Raw genomic sequence first — 18,175 nt, 5'->3', positions numbered from 1 at the left:
GTAATACGTAGAGAGTCGAGCAAAAAAAGAAATATTTCAGTCGGTAACCAGATTAAAGGATTTTTTTTATAAGTCTAGAATCAATCTGAAAAATATGCCTGCTGAGATAAGTTCAGGTAAAACGTCATGTTTTCTTAATAACATCTTATATATGGAAAAGGAATATGGTAATAGATATACATTAGTCTCTGATGCATGATTTTTTACTATTAATTGGTTTTGGCTTTTAACTAGCTGCTGAGACTACTATAACTAGTCTCAGCTAGCTGTCAGTAACTGCGAGTACTCTCAAATCGTATTTTCTTGTTAATTCGACCTGTTGATACTGTTTATAATGCTTTTTTGTCATTTTTAATTATATGGATCTTGGCTGTATACCAGCTTTGATTATTTGTAATATCTTCAATTTTTCACTTATTCTTACAACATTTGTATAAACTTCAAGATTATAAAAAAACGGTTTTTTTCTAAAGTGAACATTGATTGGTTAAATATTTCTCAGTGTGTTTGAATTTGTTTGATAGCCTTTTGGTCATGACTGTTTGTCTCTAATATTTAATTAACTGTGCATTTGTATTCAGATATCGCAGATCAAATTTATTCGTTCTTTGTGTAATCATACGTTTTTTGATTGAGTTAAGTCTGCTAATTGATATTTTATCGTATGTTTTTATATGTTGTGATGTTATGCTATTGTTTCAGAAAAAGGGAGAAGGTTTGGGCCCATTAAAACGTTTAATCCCGCTGCAAATGTTTGCACCTGTCCTAAGTCAGGAATCTGATATACAGTAGTTGTCGTTTGTTTATGTAATATATACGTGTTTCTCGTTTTGTTTATATAGATTAGACCGTTGGTTTTCCCGTTTGAATGGTTTTACACTAGTAATTTTGGGGCCCTTTATAGCTTGTTGTTCGGTGTGAGCCAAGGCTCCGTGTTGAAGGCCGTACTTTAACCTATAATGGTTTAATTTTTAAATTGTTATTTGGATGGAGAGTTGTCTCATTGGCACTCACACCACATCTTCCTATATCTATACACAATATAATATATACTTTTTTTCCAAATTACACAAGCTCACAAGCATAAAACTTGGGGAAATGGCAAAACAACAACAAAGAAAGTCCAAATAATTATGACATCTTGAAAGGCTATTATATTTTTTTTCTTTGACGCCTTACATCGCAGGAAAGCAAAAATTTAAAATAGGTTTCCAAGATGTCATAATTATTTGGACTACATAATAGTCAAAACACATGAAATATACAATAAATAAATAAAAGGTAACAATCTATGTCAATATTGACTGCTAAAAATATAGGTTTATTGATAAACACATAAAGGAGTGGATAGAAACATTCAGTGGTTGACCCGGAACTTAATTCTAGAACTTTTCATAAAAGGGGGCCCACAGCTTCGCTTTCGGGTCGATCCGTCCCACGTCGATCCGGCCCATATGTAAAGTCGATCCGGCCCCAATAAAAAATATATTCATAAGGAATTAAAAAAAAGACATATATTGATTGTAATTCATAAATGTTTATGATTTTAATTATAATGTAAAAGGTGTACGGTAAAAAAAAATAAAAAAAGGCATTTGAAAAATATTGTCTTTAGATGAGTATAAACATGATAAAACAACTAGGTTGATCATGTTTTTATTACAAGTTTTCAAGATTATTGGGTAAAATTATATAAAAGAATTCAGACATCAACATTAATCAGCAGTAACTTTGTTTTTTCTTTTTAAGTTCTTAAAATTTCTGAGACATAATAACATATGTGTTATAGCAGTCTCAGTCTACACACAACTTTTCAAAATATTGTCAACTTTAAGGAATTGACTATATTCGATATTACAATAAAAAAAAACAAGTGTTATAGAAGCCTCTGATGTTACCTGGAAAAAAAAACAATTTCTTAGGCCACACCAATTTGATTCCTTGTTCGACGGACCCGCCCGCACCTATTTTTTTCAAAACAGATTTTTTTTATTTTTATTATATTCCCGCTTCCCGCATCCGGAAATGAAATCATGTCCATTTCCCGCACCGTTTTTTTTTGTAAATATTATATAAAGATCTCAACATTTGTTTTTTTTAAATCACAGTCTAGCCTTTATTGAACGATTTTAAACCTATCAGCACCCCACAACACTAAATATCTGCGGGAGTGCTCCGATATAAATAGAAATACCAGTACAGAACAAAACGTTGTTTTCTTTGCCCTAACTTATATTCCCTATAAAAAAATGTTCCTTGTTAAAATAAAGATTATAAATAAAGTACAAAGAACATCTGAAGGATTTGCATTCAACTGCAATTATAATGTATGGTGACGGTCATATCCGCTGCAGGTTTGTGCACCTGTCCTGGTTGATTCAGAGACCTGTCGTTCAGCAGTTATCGTTTGCTGATGTGGTTCATTGGTATTTTCCCGTTTGGAAATATAATTTAGATCGTTGGTTTTCCTGTTCGAATTGTGTACAATACTAAGTTGTGTTCCCTTATAGCTTGCTGGTTGGTCTTGATCAAAGCACTGTGTAAAAGGCTGTACTTTGACCTATGTTTGTTTTTATCAGGTTGGGACCAACCCTCGGGCGGGCTCCCTAGGCTCAGACAAGGGCCTTGAAGGGGTCATTTTACCATGTTTACTGTTCAGTCTGTTGTAGAAAAGAAAATAGAAATACTAAGGATGTGTACAGTGCTACTATACAAAACCTTTGAAAACTTAGAATTTTTTACTCCAAAAGAGGAGAAATACATCATATTTTAAACAACTTCTCTAAAAGGGGGATGGGTCCACTTATTTTGAATAATATTAAACTGTTAAAGTAAATGTGTTAACATGGTTAAAGTCCAGGAATATTACAAAATTCTTGGACATGTTTTGACCATTTGATACCAAATATTATAGTTCTTTAGGAAAATATAAGCCCTTTTGTACTAAAAGTGTTTTTACAAAAAAAATATATTGTATTTTTAATATTTTGACCCCTCATAAAAGGGATATTCATAACATTAAGGGGTTGTTCTGAACCTGATTATGACTTGGATGGAGAATTGACTCATATTCAGTCACACATACATAGACCAGATTTAATTATTCAATTATTTCTTGTTGAACAGGAAAAAAATACTTCAAAATTAAAGAAATGTCAAAATAAAAGTGATAATCAAGTTTTAATATGGTCAAAACCTAATATTTTATGTTTACAAAAAAAAAAATACAATCGCTCGCCTTTTCTTTTTAAGCTTCGCCTCAAAAATTTGCAAATTAAATATTTTTTTATTAAAATTTTCAAATCGCTCGCTCGCCCCAATTTTTGGAGTCCAAAAATCCGTAGAACAAGAAATTAAATTGGTGTGGCCTTATAATTATATACGCCAAACAAAAGATCAAACTATAAAGACCTTGTTGCTTACATAACTTTAATTAATCAGGATTTGATTGAATTAAGTGATTACGAGTGGCATTACCTCAGTTCACAATCATCAGACAATTGTTGAATAAACAAACCAATTATAGACTAATGATTTGGTTAAACAAGACATTATGATGAGTTAAATTTTAACGGTTCCATTGGACTCTAAATATTTATTCATGTTATTTAGCTACTCTGTGTGAGAAGTTAATAAAATAAAAATCGCCATGACATTCAAAGTCAACATGGAAAATATCTTATATTTTATAATGGGGCCGGATCGACTTGGGGCCGGATCGATGTGGGCCAGGTCGACTTGGGCCGGATCGACTTTGGGCTGGAATGACTTGGGGCTGGATCGGTTTGGGGCCGGAACGACTGGATACCGGCCCACAGATGGAAGCAAGTTAACTTGTAACATTGCAAACACAAACTTCGTCAACTTATACTACTAGCATGACTAGCTAAAAGTCAACTCGGATCGTCCAACATTAAATCATACCATTGTCATGATTGTAAGTTGCAACATTCAGAACTTGTTCCACTGCAAACTCCTAGCATTAAATAAACTCATCATAGATACCATCGTTTGTTAATATGTCTGCATGAACAAGATAAGTTTAGTTTCATTTTGAAAAGTAATGATACAGACATTAGTACTGTATGTGTAGCTGGAATAATCGATATGTATGATTCTAACATTCATTTAAAGCAAACATAATTGTATGACGTCCATTATCACTGTACTGGTATACATACTTTTTAAGGCGCCAGCTGAAGGGCGCCTACGGGTGCGGGAGTTTCTCGCTACTTTGAAGACCCATTGGTGGCCTTCGGCTGTTGTCTGCTCTATGGTCAGTTTGTTGTCGCTTTGACATTCCCTATTTCCTTTCTCAATTTTATTATAATGTTGTTAAGAACTGTACTAGTATTAAAGCTTATTGTAATAGCTTGAATTAATATGATATGAATAACACCTCCACACAATGTACGTGTAGATATAAAATATGTGTCTCTTATCATCAGTCAAGGGTCTACATGGTCTAACTTAATTAAGTTATTAGAAAAAAATAACATACATGTTGTATTGTGGGCTTAAATATAAAAAAAACTGAGATAACATATGTACATGTATGTTACATGTTTCACAGGGACAATAAACAACCTTTATTTTGTTAAATTTTTCACAAGTTCTATTGATATTATAACTTATGTATACTAAACTTTGCAAAGATATAACAGTTCATAGTACACCTATGTTATGATAGAAAATATATTACTGCAATAACTAACATGACTAAAGCGTGTTATTACAGCTTCTATACAACTCTTTAAAGCCTTTGCTCAGACATACATGTATTATATCACAATGTATTTCAATTTATTGTAAGAAAGATAAGATAAGATAAGATAACTTTATTAGCACATGTAGCACTAACGCATTGACAATAAATGGTTATGGCAACAAATTAAAGACATTTACAATAACACATATATAATAAAGGAGTGACAGTGGATTATTATGAGAGAAATATAAAAAAATAAAAGAGAAGCACATACATTATTACAGAAATCAAGTACCTTTTAATAATGAGTTTCTCACCAACAAGCATTCATTCAAATAGTTGACAGAAATGATGGACAGAGCTTGTAATGAGGCACTGCACAAATTTCCAAGTAATTCCCAAGTGTCTCATTAACTCTCATATAATAAGTTACATGCCTGTAATAACTAAGCCTTGTTATTACAGCTTAGTTTTCCCTTAAAGGCCTTGTCTCATTGATTAACCATGGTTGATAAAAATTGTATTAATGGAATTAGTAAATTAGTTATCAAGGTACAATATGAGGCAGGCATAACCTGTGAATGGGGACGAAGTCTGTATGTATTATTTTTTTCATTCAAAATGTTGATAAAAGAAAACGAAATACCGTGCGTAACGTTCCCGATTTTGGTTCTGTTGTTAGGGAATTAGCTGTGACGTTCTTTAAGTTATGACGTCATATTCGATGTAAACAAAAGAAACGCTTTCATCAGGTAACGTTTTTTTCATATCAAACAATTATTAAAATTGAATTTGTATTGAGATCCAATGTTATATTTTACTAGACTGATAAATAAAAAAAAATTCAAAGTCTCATGCAAACAAGACAGTTATCTGTGCAAATGCAGGGAAAACCGGAACAGGAAGTAGATCTGAAAAAAAAAGTTAACGATTTTGAGTTCATTAGTACAATGAAAAATTCGGGAAATTATTGATTTTTCTACCGTAATTGGGGACTTCGTCCCCTTATTAAGCTACTGCGCATAGTTTCAAGAATTCCCAAGTGCCCACTAACATGACTAAAGATAACATATTTATGATATATCTAACTGATAACAAACATATGTTATTACAGATTAAGGAAAAAGAGTAGACAACCCATGAAAGTGTCTGTAATAACACATGCATATATATTTGTTTTCTCTGAAACACCCATTACTGATAATTAAGAAAAAATGTCTCTGCATATTTGTTTTTTTTGGTTTATTTTTGTATTTGTATTTTGGTCACAGCTGGTATCATTCCTGTATCGGAATTTACACAAATAAAATTATTTGATTTTTGATTTTGATTTAGATACCAGGATTGAAGGTTAATAAATATTTACATTGACGTGCATTTTGTCAACAAAAGACTCATCAGTGACGCTCGAAAAAAAATGTTAATAAGGCCAAATAAAGTAGGAAGTTGAAAAGCATTGAGGACCCAAAACAAGCAAGGAGAACAAGCATTTTTATTTTGAACATGCATGCCATGGAGAATAAGCACTTTTAATCTTGAGACACCTTTAATTTAATCGGAGGAACACGTTGAACAAGGCACCCATCTTGCACAAAAAATAAAAAAGTAAAAACATGTTGATTGTTGCATGTGTTGTACACAACTGTGGTTTTGCGTATGAATTGCTACATGCCTGTATCATGTGTATCCAAATGTTTAATAAAAAAAAAAGTTGAATTTCTTGAAATTTATACAAAAAAATAATGAAAATTTAAACAATATACAATCATTGACAATTGTTTTATATTTTTTTTTTCATTAGGTTTTTACTAAAATAAAATTAATTCTCGAATTAATGACAGTTTTTAATGAAAAGTTTGACAAAAATACGACTGTTTTATGTTCTCGCAAATCTTTCAAATCAAGAATATGAATATCCAAATTACCATTATGAGTGAAGTTTAGATATTTAGTCATCATTAAACACCATTTGAATGCATTAAATACATGAAATAAGTTGGTACAAGTTTGCAATGATACAAGCTTTAAGTTTACCCTGGTACAAGTTAGCAGTGGTATGAGTTTGCAATTGTATGAGATAACTGTAATTCTCACTAACTGATCTTAGGGGATGGGGGGCTCCAGTCATGCTCCAGTAGTTTCTCTATATAATCAACAAAATTTTTCACAAGTAAGGATATCAATTACAATTCCCAAATATGATTGGGGACCAAAGTTTTAGACCAGGACCAATTTTAAGTTATAATCTCTGTCTTTCCCAAATGATAGCACAACTTATGGTCAGTTAAATACTGATGGTATGACTCCAATATTCTGGATATATAAGTCAGAGAGATAAACCAAAGACTGATATATGAGAAAATAAAATTGCAGGTAAATTGTATCACCATGATCATCTGCAAATGTCTGCATATATATATATCAAAACTTTACAATACATTGCTAGTCATGCTAGTTGGAGCAACATTGACATGGATATTAAACAATTGTGGATCAAAAAAGCCCCTTTATGGGACACCACATGTAATATGAAGTTACCCTATTTATACACACAACCTGCATGACCTGTTTTCTGCTTGTCAAAAATGTCAAATAGGACTTCAAACAAAAAATAGATCTAACCCCAATAACATCTAATTTTTTACATAAAATCTGTTTCACTTTATTAGATATGATAGAAAACTTGCTTTGGCTAGTGTCAATGCATTACAACAATGGAGATCTTTCCCAACTTTTTGAATTTCCAGAAACATTTATAGGTACATTGTATATAGCTTTTATCAATTTATTATTTTAAACAGGAGATCTCATTATCTAATCAGCACTATTATCAAGATTATATTAAGTATGTTAATAAACTTTAGTTTTCTCATTTTAGGTAGTTTTCAGAAAAAATTTAGCAACCTGATCATGAGTATCATATAAAATGAAAATGTCACAGTAAATATCAAATGGCTGATATGGTAACAGGGGTAGAAGCCTCAGCTATCGGTGTCCTAAAGAGAGCTGTGGAAATGGATACAGCTCGACGGTTTGATGAATCACTAGTGTGTTACCAAGAGGGCATTAATTTACTGTTACAGGTGTTAAAAGGTAAGGATACATAGTGTTCAGGTGTAAAAATGGACACAGCTAGATATCATTTAGGTAAGGATATATATATGTATAGTGTTACATATATGAAGATGTGATATTAGAATGGATATTATAGTACTGAAGACAGCAGCTATCTGTAAGGTCTAACATGTCTATGGGGTTTCTAATTAGGTGGGTTTTCAGTAAGGCATTTATTAGCGCTGTAGATCTAAATGTTAATTAACTCGAATAATTCAAGCCCTTTCCGTATCCGATTTTCTCCCACACTAATGTAGCCTTCATAGGTCAGCGCAATATAAGGACTGAATTATTCTGGTTAAATGTTAATAGGATATATATGTCATGTATATGGTAATAGGCTTGCAATTGGCAGTTGGTTTCATTGTTTGTCTAAAGTACTCATTTCACCAGATAGATATGAAACAAGGGAGATAACACAAAACATGCAAACAAAATACATTTAAGTGAAAGAAAAACAGACTTAGGTCAAATAATAAAGGACTGAAAAGAGAAAAGTGCATAGATTATCTGTTACATAGACGAACAACAGTAATACAAATGTGCTTCATTTACTGGCACAGTTAAGATTATTTTGGAACTAGATCAATATTTCTTAAACATTTAGTATTGTATGCCTGTAGCACTAACAATGACTAGGTGAAGGGGATATAAAGATTGACATAAGAATTAATGCTGACTTTGCAATATATTACAGCTACAAGTGACCAAAGTAAAAAGGAAAGATACAGGAAGAAAATATCAGAATATATGGACAGGGCAGAACAACTCAAATCATTCGTTATAGAAACAAAAAATGGTAAATATGAATAGTATATCAGAATATATAGACAGGAGGGGGGGGGGGGGGAGGAACAACTTAAATATTTGTTATAGAAACTAAAATTGGTAATTATTAATAATATATCAGAAAATATGGACAGGGCAGAACAACTCAAATCATTCGTTATAGAAACCAAACAATGGTAAATATAAATAATATATCAGAATATATGGACAGGGCGGAACAACTCAAATCATTCTATATCATGTATAGAAACCAAAAAATGGTAAATATAAATAATATATCAGAATATATGGACAGGGGGGGACAACTTAAATCATTTGTTATAGAAATAAAATATGGTGAATATAAATAATATATTAGAATATATGGACAGGGGGTACAACTTAAATCATTTGCTATAGAAATAAAATATGGTGAATATAAATAATATATTAGAATATATGGACAGGGGGGACAACTCAAATCATTTGTTTAATATAGAAACAAAAAATGGTAAATATGTAAGATTGAGATAAGACGTCCTGCCTCTAATTGAAGTCCATTCCTCAAAATGTAATGTAAGAATAAAATAACATTACAAATCAAAGGCCAATTTTAGGCCTATCTAATCGATGTCCATTTTTTGGCATTCTCTAATAAATGTCCTCTGTTTAGCCTCTCTATTTAACATCTGTTTTGAACGCCAAATACAATTTGAACTGAACTGATAGCAGCTGAAACCTTTAGACCTTTAAAAATGTGGGTAGAAAGAAGATCTAGGCCCCTATTATTTTTAATTTATTACATATAAAATTTAGTATGTAAACAGAATTACTTTCTTGTGTTGTACATTTTGTCTGTCAGGGTTCATCTGACTTTAGCCTCACTTTCCTTGTTCATTTGTAAATGAAGGAATGGTTTTTAGCAATGAGCAAAACCCATACTGTATTGAAATAAACATAAGTTTTCCAATTTTTTCGTAGCTGGAGGATCCCATGAACAGATCCAGATAGATGACAATGCTACAGGGTTTGGAATGGAGAAATTATTTTCACGTTTTATGACAGAATTTTTGACAGAAATAGAAATAGAAGATCCCTACATTAGAGCACATCATCAAGTAAGTTATTAATAGAAATAGAAGATCCTTACATTGCACATTAGAGCACATCATCAAGTAAGTTATTAATAGAAATAGAAGATCCTTACATTGCACATTAGAGCACATCATCAAGTAAGTTATTAATAGAAATAGAAGATCCTTACATCACAGCACACCATCAAGTGAGTTATTAATAGAAATAGAAGATCCCTACATCAGAGCACATCATCAAATAAGTTATTAATAGAAATAGAAGATCCTTACATTAGAGCACATCATCAAGTAAGTTATTAATGGAAATAGAAGATCCTTACATTAGAGCACACCATCAAGTAAGTTATTAATAGAAATAAAAGATCCTTACATTGCACATTAGAGCACATCATCAAGTAAGTTATTAAAAGAAATAGAAGATCCTTACATTGCACATTAGAGCACATCATCAAGTAAGTTATTAATAGAAATAGAAGATCCTTACATCACAGCACACCATCAAGTGAGTTATTAATAGAAATAGAAGATCCCTACATCAGAGCACATCATCAAATAAGTTATTAATAGATATAGAAGATCCTTACATCACAGCACACCATCAAGTGAGTTATTAATAGAAAAAGAAGATCCCTACATCAGAGCACATCATCAAATAAGTTATTAATAGAAATAGTAGATCCTTACATTAGAGTACATCATCAAGTAAGTTATTAATGGAAATAGAAGATCCTTACATTAGAGCACACCATCAAGTAAGTTATTAATAGAAATAGAAGATCCTTACATCACAGCACACCATCAAGTGAGTTATTAATAGAAATAGAAGATACCTACATCAGAGCACATCATCAAGTAAGTTATTAATAGAAATAGAAGATCCTTACATTAGAGCACATCATCAAGTGAGTTATTAATAGAAATAGAAGATCCCTACATCAGAGCACATCATCAAGTATGTTATTAATAGAAATAGAAGATCCTTACATTAGAGCACACCATCAAGTGAGTTATTATGAGAAATAGAAGATCCTTACATCAGAGCACATCATCAAGTAAGTTATTAATAGAAATAGAGGATCCTTACATCACAGCACATCATCAAGTAAGTTATTAATAGAAATAGAAGATCCTTACATCAGAGCACACCATCAAGTAAGTTATTAATAGTAATAGAAGATCCTTACATCACAGCACATCATCAAGTAAGTTATTAATAGAAATAGAAGATCCTTACATCAGAGCACATCATCAAGTAAGTTATTAATAGAAATGGAAGATCCCTACATTTGAGCACACCATCAAGTAAGTTATTAATAGTAATAGAAGATTCTTACATCACAGCACATCATCAAGTAAGTTATTAATAGTAAAAGAAGATCCTTACATCACAGCACATCATCAAGTAAGTTATTAATAGTAATAGAAGATCCTTACATCACAGCACATCATCAAGTAAGTTATTAATAGAAATAGAAGATCCTTACATCAGAGCACATCATCAAGTAAGTTATAAATAGAAATAGAAGATCCCTACATCAGAGCACATCATCAAATAAGTTATTAATAGAAATAGAAGATCCTTACATCACAGCACACCATCAAGTAAGTTATTAATAGAAATAGAAGATCCTTACATCACAGCAAACCATCAAGTGAGTTATTAATAGAAATAGAAGATCCCTACATCAGAGCACATCATCAAATAAGTTATTAATAGAAATAGAAGATCCTTACATCACAGCACACCATCAAGTGAGTTATTAATAGAAATAGAAGATCCCTACATCAGAGCACATCATCAAATAAGTTATTAATAGAAATAGAAGATCCTTACATCAGAGCACACCATCAAGTAAGTTATTAATAGAAATAGAAGATCCCTACATTAGAGCACACCATCAAGTAAGTTATTAATAGAAATAGAAGATCCCTACATCAGAGCACATCATCAAGTAAGTTATTAATAGAAATAGAAGATCCTTACATCAGAGCACATCATCAAGTAAGTTATTAATAGAAATAGAAGATCCTTTTATCAGAGCACATCATCATCAAGTTTTAGGTTTTAGGGTTAGGGCTAGTGTTAGGTTTATGTATGGGTTAGGGTAAGGTTTGGGGTTAAGAATAGTTTAATATAACCCTTTATGGGTTGGGACCCCTAAAGTAAAAGAAGACCTTTAAATTAAATAAATTAAAGTAAAGATTATAGATCAATTATAAATATTATAGGTCTTACTTTAATTCTTCTCAAGTTGTCTCACGGTAGTTCTTCAAACTTCATTTTCTGCTTGCTGCTAGAAAATTAGCATTTACGAGTAAGAGCAAAGACTGGTAATTTTAAAGTATTACTAGCTCTAGGGGGTGTTTAAAGACATTGACTACTCTTGGGGGTCTCACAAGGTCAAGTAAAAATAGTGTGTCACAGTAGTTTTGACCTGTGTAACCTTGGGAACTATAAAAAAAGATGTGGTATGATGGAGAAGAGACAACTCTTCACAAGTGACCAAATGATACAGAAATAAACAACTTATTAGCTAAATTAAAAGCTGAAGAAGCATATAAAAAAGAAGATGTGGTATGATTGCCAATGAGACAACTATCAACAATGTTTAAAATCTTGGTCACTTTGTGGGTCTTGTACAAAGCAGGATTTTTACTCATGATATTTTATACTCATAACAAGTTAATGTGCTTTCATTTGAATATATATGTAAAACTTGCCGCTAGACATTGGTGAGTCATGTTTCATAAATGAATTCAGTTTTTGTTTAGATATTTCATTCAGATTGGGTTTAGTACAATGAACATGAACATCTAATTCTCACAGGATCTTCAAGACATAATACATGAATTCATAAGTTCATTGCCAACAGTTACATTATCAATAAAGACAATAAAATGTTTTTTTTCCCAGATATGTAATTTGCTGAGATTTTGTGAAGTTGTTGTAAAAAGTCAGTGTCCAGTAAAGGAGATAAGATTACTGACCGGCAGAGACGAGGTAGGTTCATAATACATTTACTTTTTACTTTACTGTTTATACAAGAAATTTGAACACATTAAATCATATTTAAATTCTTTAAGTTTGTGTTAGTAAATGGAGGCACTTTGTATTTGGTTTTCATATGATAATGTTGACAGCTTACTGGATATGAGAATCAAAATGAAATGCTGTAAATTCAGAAATTATTGCGTGCATTTATTATTGTGATTTTATCATTTTAGACTAAAATTTTAATTTTTGCTATATTCATTGATATTAAAAAAAATCCTGTTTGATTCATTGAAAAAAATTCAAAATACAAGTTTTAATTTTTTATATGAGAACCCTTCTACATTTTTCGCAAAAATAAACACATTGCAATAATTTCTGAATTTTCAGTAATATGTTTTTCTTATTTTCTTCTCAAATCTCACTTAGCGTATACAAGTAAATTGAAGTAATTACTGTAGTGTCTGTTAGTGAAAAGATGTTAGTATAAAATATTTGACATACAAGAAAATAAAACAACAAAAATTATAAACTCTGTGGAAAATTTAATACAGAAAGTCCCGTATCAAATGACAAAATCAATAGCTCAAACACATCAAACGAATGGATTACAACAGTCACATTCCTGACTTGGAAAAGGCATTTTTGGATGTAGAAAATGGGGGATTAAACCTGGTTTTATAGGTAGCTAAACCTCTCATTTCTCTCAATAGAGAATATTTTGTATAAAACATACAGCAGATATTATAAAATATCCATTGAAGAAAGTGAAATTAAGAGTACCAAGATTTCTCTTTTCACAAAAGATAATGAACCCTCAATAAGTAAATGTGATAGTTTAGGAAGATTTGTGTGTATCAATTTACATATATATTTTTTAGTATCCTGATGCTCAAATGCAACAACAGCAGAAACTGAACCAACTAAAGAAAAGTTTACACAATCATGGAATAGAATTCAACTGGTCCTTTCATGACTCTCTACATGACAGGGAGATTAGGTAGGTAGTAAACTAAGGCCGTGTTCACACCAAACGTCATGTACAGTAAACATGTTTACAATTAGGTTAGTGTAATTTTGTACACTGGTTCCACATTAAATTTGTTCACATCTATACACCTTGTTTAATTACCTGTACATAAGAATTTGTTCACACTTGTAAACTATATGGCAAATAAATGTTCATTATGTAGAACGAAATGCAAACTTTTCTGACAACTTTTCCTTAAGTAAGGGAACGACAATTTGACTTAAAAAAAAAGGGGGGTAATGGAATTTTCCTTGAAAATATTCTGATCCACAATTTGATAAAAAAAAATTCTGGTCATACAGATGGTAAAAAAAATATTCTGAATCCAGTTTCCCCATACATTATAGTGTTTAATATTGAAATTTTTTTTTTTGATTGCTAGCATCGAAAAAAGCGGAGTAAAACGTTCCCTCAAAAATAAAACCGTACCATCCCCCTTTTTGAAGTTAAGTGTTTGTTTGATGATTTGCAGTAGTTTTAAGATACTAAAGATGTCTCTAGATCTGTTACGCATTGGAAAACGCTGGCTGCAACAGAGTGCTTAAATACGAAGCAAAAGGATTGAGATGTCAAGAATCAATACGTTTCTATCTTTTCTGTTTGATTCAAATGTTATTTCTTCTCCAATGTATATTTGGCAAAGGTAGGGAGTAATGTTTTTTTTTTTTTTTTTTTTTTTTTTATTTCAAAGTGTATTTTAACGGATCTGAGATACTAGACAAACAATACAATTTACCTCACACATTTTTTTAGTAATGCATTTATGAGTGAATCGTTGTTTGAGTAAATACCAGTGGCAAATATTTCTGTGTACGTCCAGTCGATTCGGGGAAGACCTTTTCAAATGAATTATGTGTTCGGCAGTGATGATGCTTTGAGTCTTAATAAGAGGTTAATAAGGCTACGTACAGTTTTTTTTATAACAAATAAATATATCAAGTTTAGACAAATATTTATGTAAACAACATTATTAATAATTGTTATGAATATCAATTCTATTCAAAAATCGTTTCTTTCTTAAATATACATGGCAAAATAGATATTCTAAATGCCTAGTTTTGTGTACACTTAACCTACACAAGGCCTACATTGACTATTGACTGCATGAAGGCAAAACATGATTTAAACTACATGTAAACATTGAGTTTTATCAATGGGAACGTAAATGTGTTTTCTTTACGTGTGAGTTACACTTACACAACACCGAGTTTATGTCAATGTGAACACAGCCTAAGTGAGGGAAACAGTTCATCTGGATGAATAAGTGATCTCTTTTACCTGTTTTAGAAAGGCATACCACCATCATTATTGCCAGCCATCTTTAAAATAATGTCACTTCAGTTGACAGGAGATTTTAAAATTCAGTTTTGATTTGCTGTTTCCCCCTTTTGGTGTTTTCAAAAAGGAATCAATCAACTGTAATTGCTTTATCCCTCTTAAATTGTAACCCAAAGGGTCCTCCTTGTTACAGTTAATGCAATATTATTCTAATGAGTGTTTATCACTTGTACAGATAGTTGGAGACACCTAACATTGCCTAATGGGAGATTAGACTTAATGGATGATTGACAGAAAATATTTTCAATTTAAAAGGAAGAACAAAGTTTATTAAGTTAAATGGGTGCTCATATTAGACTTGCTTAATACGTAAAGCAGTTTTAAATGACTGCAATGTTGGACTCGTAGTAGAAAAACTTACCACTATTTTATCCAAAGTAACAATCCTGCATATGGAGTCTATCTCAATGCTATATTCCAGAGCTTCCAAATATCAGTCTGACACTGTCCACTATTTCTTACAACAAAATTAGGAAATGAAATAATTTTCATCATTTTTGGTTTAGTTCTGGTGAAAGTTCATCCATGATTGAAATTTCATTCATCTTAGTTATTCTCAATGATTTTATGAACTTTTATCTTTTTATTATAATCAAAGAAAAAAATATTTCAGCAAAAATTGATTTATATGTTTAACATGTAGCCTTTCTATTTTAGGTTTAACACTGGATGGATCGTAAAGATAGGAAGAGGATTAGATATATATAAAGCTTCAGACAATAAATTCTCTATAGGATCCATTGACCTTGACCTACGACCTTGTCATAAAACTACTGTAGATATATTTCATACTAAATCCATAAATAAAACTAAAGATGATACATCATGACAAATGTTAGATTCATAATTAAGGTATTTCTTACTTGAAGGTTAATATTTAATATGTATTTTGGTAATATTAATATTGTCCTACATTTGAAATATCTTGATTCAGGCTTTATCATGTTTAAATACTATTTAGAAGTAGAAGGTTAAGACTGTTATGGAATACAATTTAATTTAGTGAACACATTTCTCTTTTTAAATTGTCTAGAAGTTTTATCCTGTGAAATGCAAATCCTAATTAACTGAAACTTAAAAGTTAAATTTTTGACCTTTTATAAGTGAATTTTTTAAGATGAAATATAATTTTGTTCATTTATATCATTGAACACATTAAAAAGACTGAAAAAAGCACAATGATAGAGGGGGAGGGGGAAATTTTTCCATACCAAATATCACACTGATAACTTTCACAGCATGAGCAAATAATTGCTGTTTATTTCACTGTGCATTTCATGAAGATCTACATGTAGTGGGGTGAAAATCTTCAGAATTTTTTTCAGATCATTTACTTTTATAATCTCATAACTTTTTTAGAATTAATTTAAGTATTCAATTTTTAAAATGATATATATCAGGTATTTAATGCAGCTACTTTTTACATGTACATGTATTAATCTTCCACCAGTTACGTTTTGTAGCATTTACCTCATGTACTACATGGGATTGTACTTCCACCTTATCTTTACAAGATTGTTTATATAATAGTTTATGATGAATTATTTTTATTGTTTTTATACGACCACAAATTTTTTTTTGCATCGTATAATGGTATCATGTCGTTGTCTACGTCGTCTGCATCATCCAAAGACACATTTAGTTTCCGGAAAATAACTAAGGATTTAGTGAATGGATCTCTATAAATTTTTACCAGGAGGTTCAACACCACCAAAGGAAGGTTAGGATTGATTTAGGAATTAGGGGCCAAAAAGGGGTCCAAAATAACCCTTTGTAGTTTTCAAACAATAACTTGTGTTTTAAGTGTATGAATCTCTCTGAAATTATACCACAAGTTTCCATACCATGAAGGGATGGTTAGTTATGACTTTGGGTTGTTATGGCTCAAAATGTTTTGGAATTAGGGAATAAAAAAGGGGAAAAAGGGGCAAAAAAGGGGGGAAATAGATTTTCTGGACAATAATTTTAGATTTAGTGAATGGATCTCTTTAATTTTTAGTACCAGAAGGTTCAATACCTCTAAAGGAAGGTTGGGATTGATTTTAGGGGTAAAGGTCTCTATAGTTTAGGAATTAGGGGCCAAAGAGGGAGCCCAAATTAAGCATTTTTGTAGTTTTCAAACAATAACTTGTGTTTAAATGTATGAATATCTCTGAAATTATACCACAAGTTTCCATTCCATAAAGGGATGGTTAGTAATGAATTTGGGGGTTTATGGCTCAAAATATTTGAAATTAGGGGCAAAAAAGGGGAAAAACTAGGTTTTTCTGGTCAATGGACAATTAAGACAATTTAAAAGCAGTTAACTGGGGTAGGTAATTCAAAAACAGTTAATATACAATGTTGGGTATCTTCAGATTTATCTCCATTACACTACTTGTAAATTATGTGTAAAGAAATGTCTGGTTTTGGACTTATTGCCAAAAAAAGGGGGGTGGTAGTAGTTTTCAAATTTTTTCCCCAAATTTCTCAAATTCCAAATTTTTGAAAATATTGCATAATAGATTAGTGATCTTGACATTTGTTTTGTGTTAGAAACTCATATTGTGTCAATAATATGATCCCAATCCCAATTTAGAGCTGTATCAAGTTTCAATGCTGTGTCCATACTTGCCCCACTGTTCAGGGTTCGACCTCTGCAGTTGTATAAAGCTGCGCCCTGCGGAGCACCTGGTTGTCCATTCATTACATTACATTGCATACATATTATTAATAAAAATCTTTAATAATTAATAAGACTTAAATAAAATGTTATTTAACTGTCATGATGCTGTAACATGTCAGAAATTATGAAAGTGGGTTGCTTTTTTTTTGCCGTCTGCATTTCAGCTTTTATCTAAGCTTTATGTGTCAAGTGGTCCAAGTTGTTCGTTGATTTGATAATTAACGTGTGAACACTGAGGTCTGTGAGGTTGTCTCCAATCTTTGTTAACTAGGATTGCCATAATTACCTATCACTGGAAAATTGAAGAAATATTTTACCGTTCAGTGCTTAAAAGCACTTTGATTAAATATCATGCCTCTTAAGCAATTTTCTGGAGTTTACCATCATTAAGAAACTTCAAGTCAAATATTGCAAAGCCATGGACGTCAAAGAAACAAAACAGTTAAAAAGTATATGACTGAAACGG

The 18,175-nt window shown here is 31.3% G+C and overlaps 1 protein-coding gene across 2 annotated transcripts; it reads left to right on the top strand.

Moving 5' to 3' along the window:
* LOC134695965 (MIT domain-containing protein 1-like) lies at positions 1-17,839 on the top strand. Of its 2 annotated transcripts, none has more exons than XM_063557470.1 (7): positions 1-116; positions 7,587-7,801; positions 8,520-8,621; positions 9,572-9,708; positions 12,599-12,685; positions 13,558-13,676; positions 15,702-17,839. In XM_063557470.1, exons 2-7 carry the CDS (start codon positions 7,660-7,662, stop codon positions 15,871-15,873), a joined length of 759 nt encoding a protein of 252 aa, XP_063413540.1. In that variant the 5' UTR covers positions 1-116; positions 7,587-7,659; the 3' UTR covers positions 15,874-17,839. The 2 variants fall into 2 exon arrangements, with proteins under 2 accessions (XP_063413540.1, XP_063413541.1); XM_063557471.1 differs by lacking the exon at positions 1-116 and adding an exon at positions 150-167.
* Positions 17,840-18,175: the final 336 nt, after the last annotated feature.

Source organism: Mytilus trossulus, chromosome 14, assembly GCF_036588685.1.
Source record: "Mytilus trossulus isolate FHL-02 chromosome 14, PNRI_Mtr1.1.1.hap1, whole genome shotgun sequence".
NCBI lineage: Eukaryota > Metazoa > Mollusca > Bivalvia > Mytilida > Mytilidae > Mytilus > Mytilus trossulus.
Note: the sequence above shows the minus strand (reverse complement) of the source record. Positions and strands in the feature narration are given on the sequence as shown.

What these genes read in the sequence shown, in the direction of transcription:
- LOC134695965 (XM_063557470.1), top strand. Translation starts at nt 7,660, where the DNA reads ATGGCTGATATGGTAACAGGGGTAGAAGCCTCAGCTATCGGTGTCCTA. An exon ending in ACATTAGAGCACATCATCAA is followed by an intron (nt 9,709 to 12,598) that starts GTAAGTTATTAA and finishes TTTTTTTCCCAG; the next exon opens with ATATGTAATTTGCTGAGATT. An exon ending in CTACATGACAGGGAGATTAG is followed by an intron (nt 13,677 to 15,701) that starts GTAGGTAGTAAA and finishes TTTCTATTTTAG; the next exon opens with GTTTAACACTGGATGGATCG.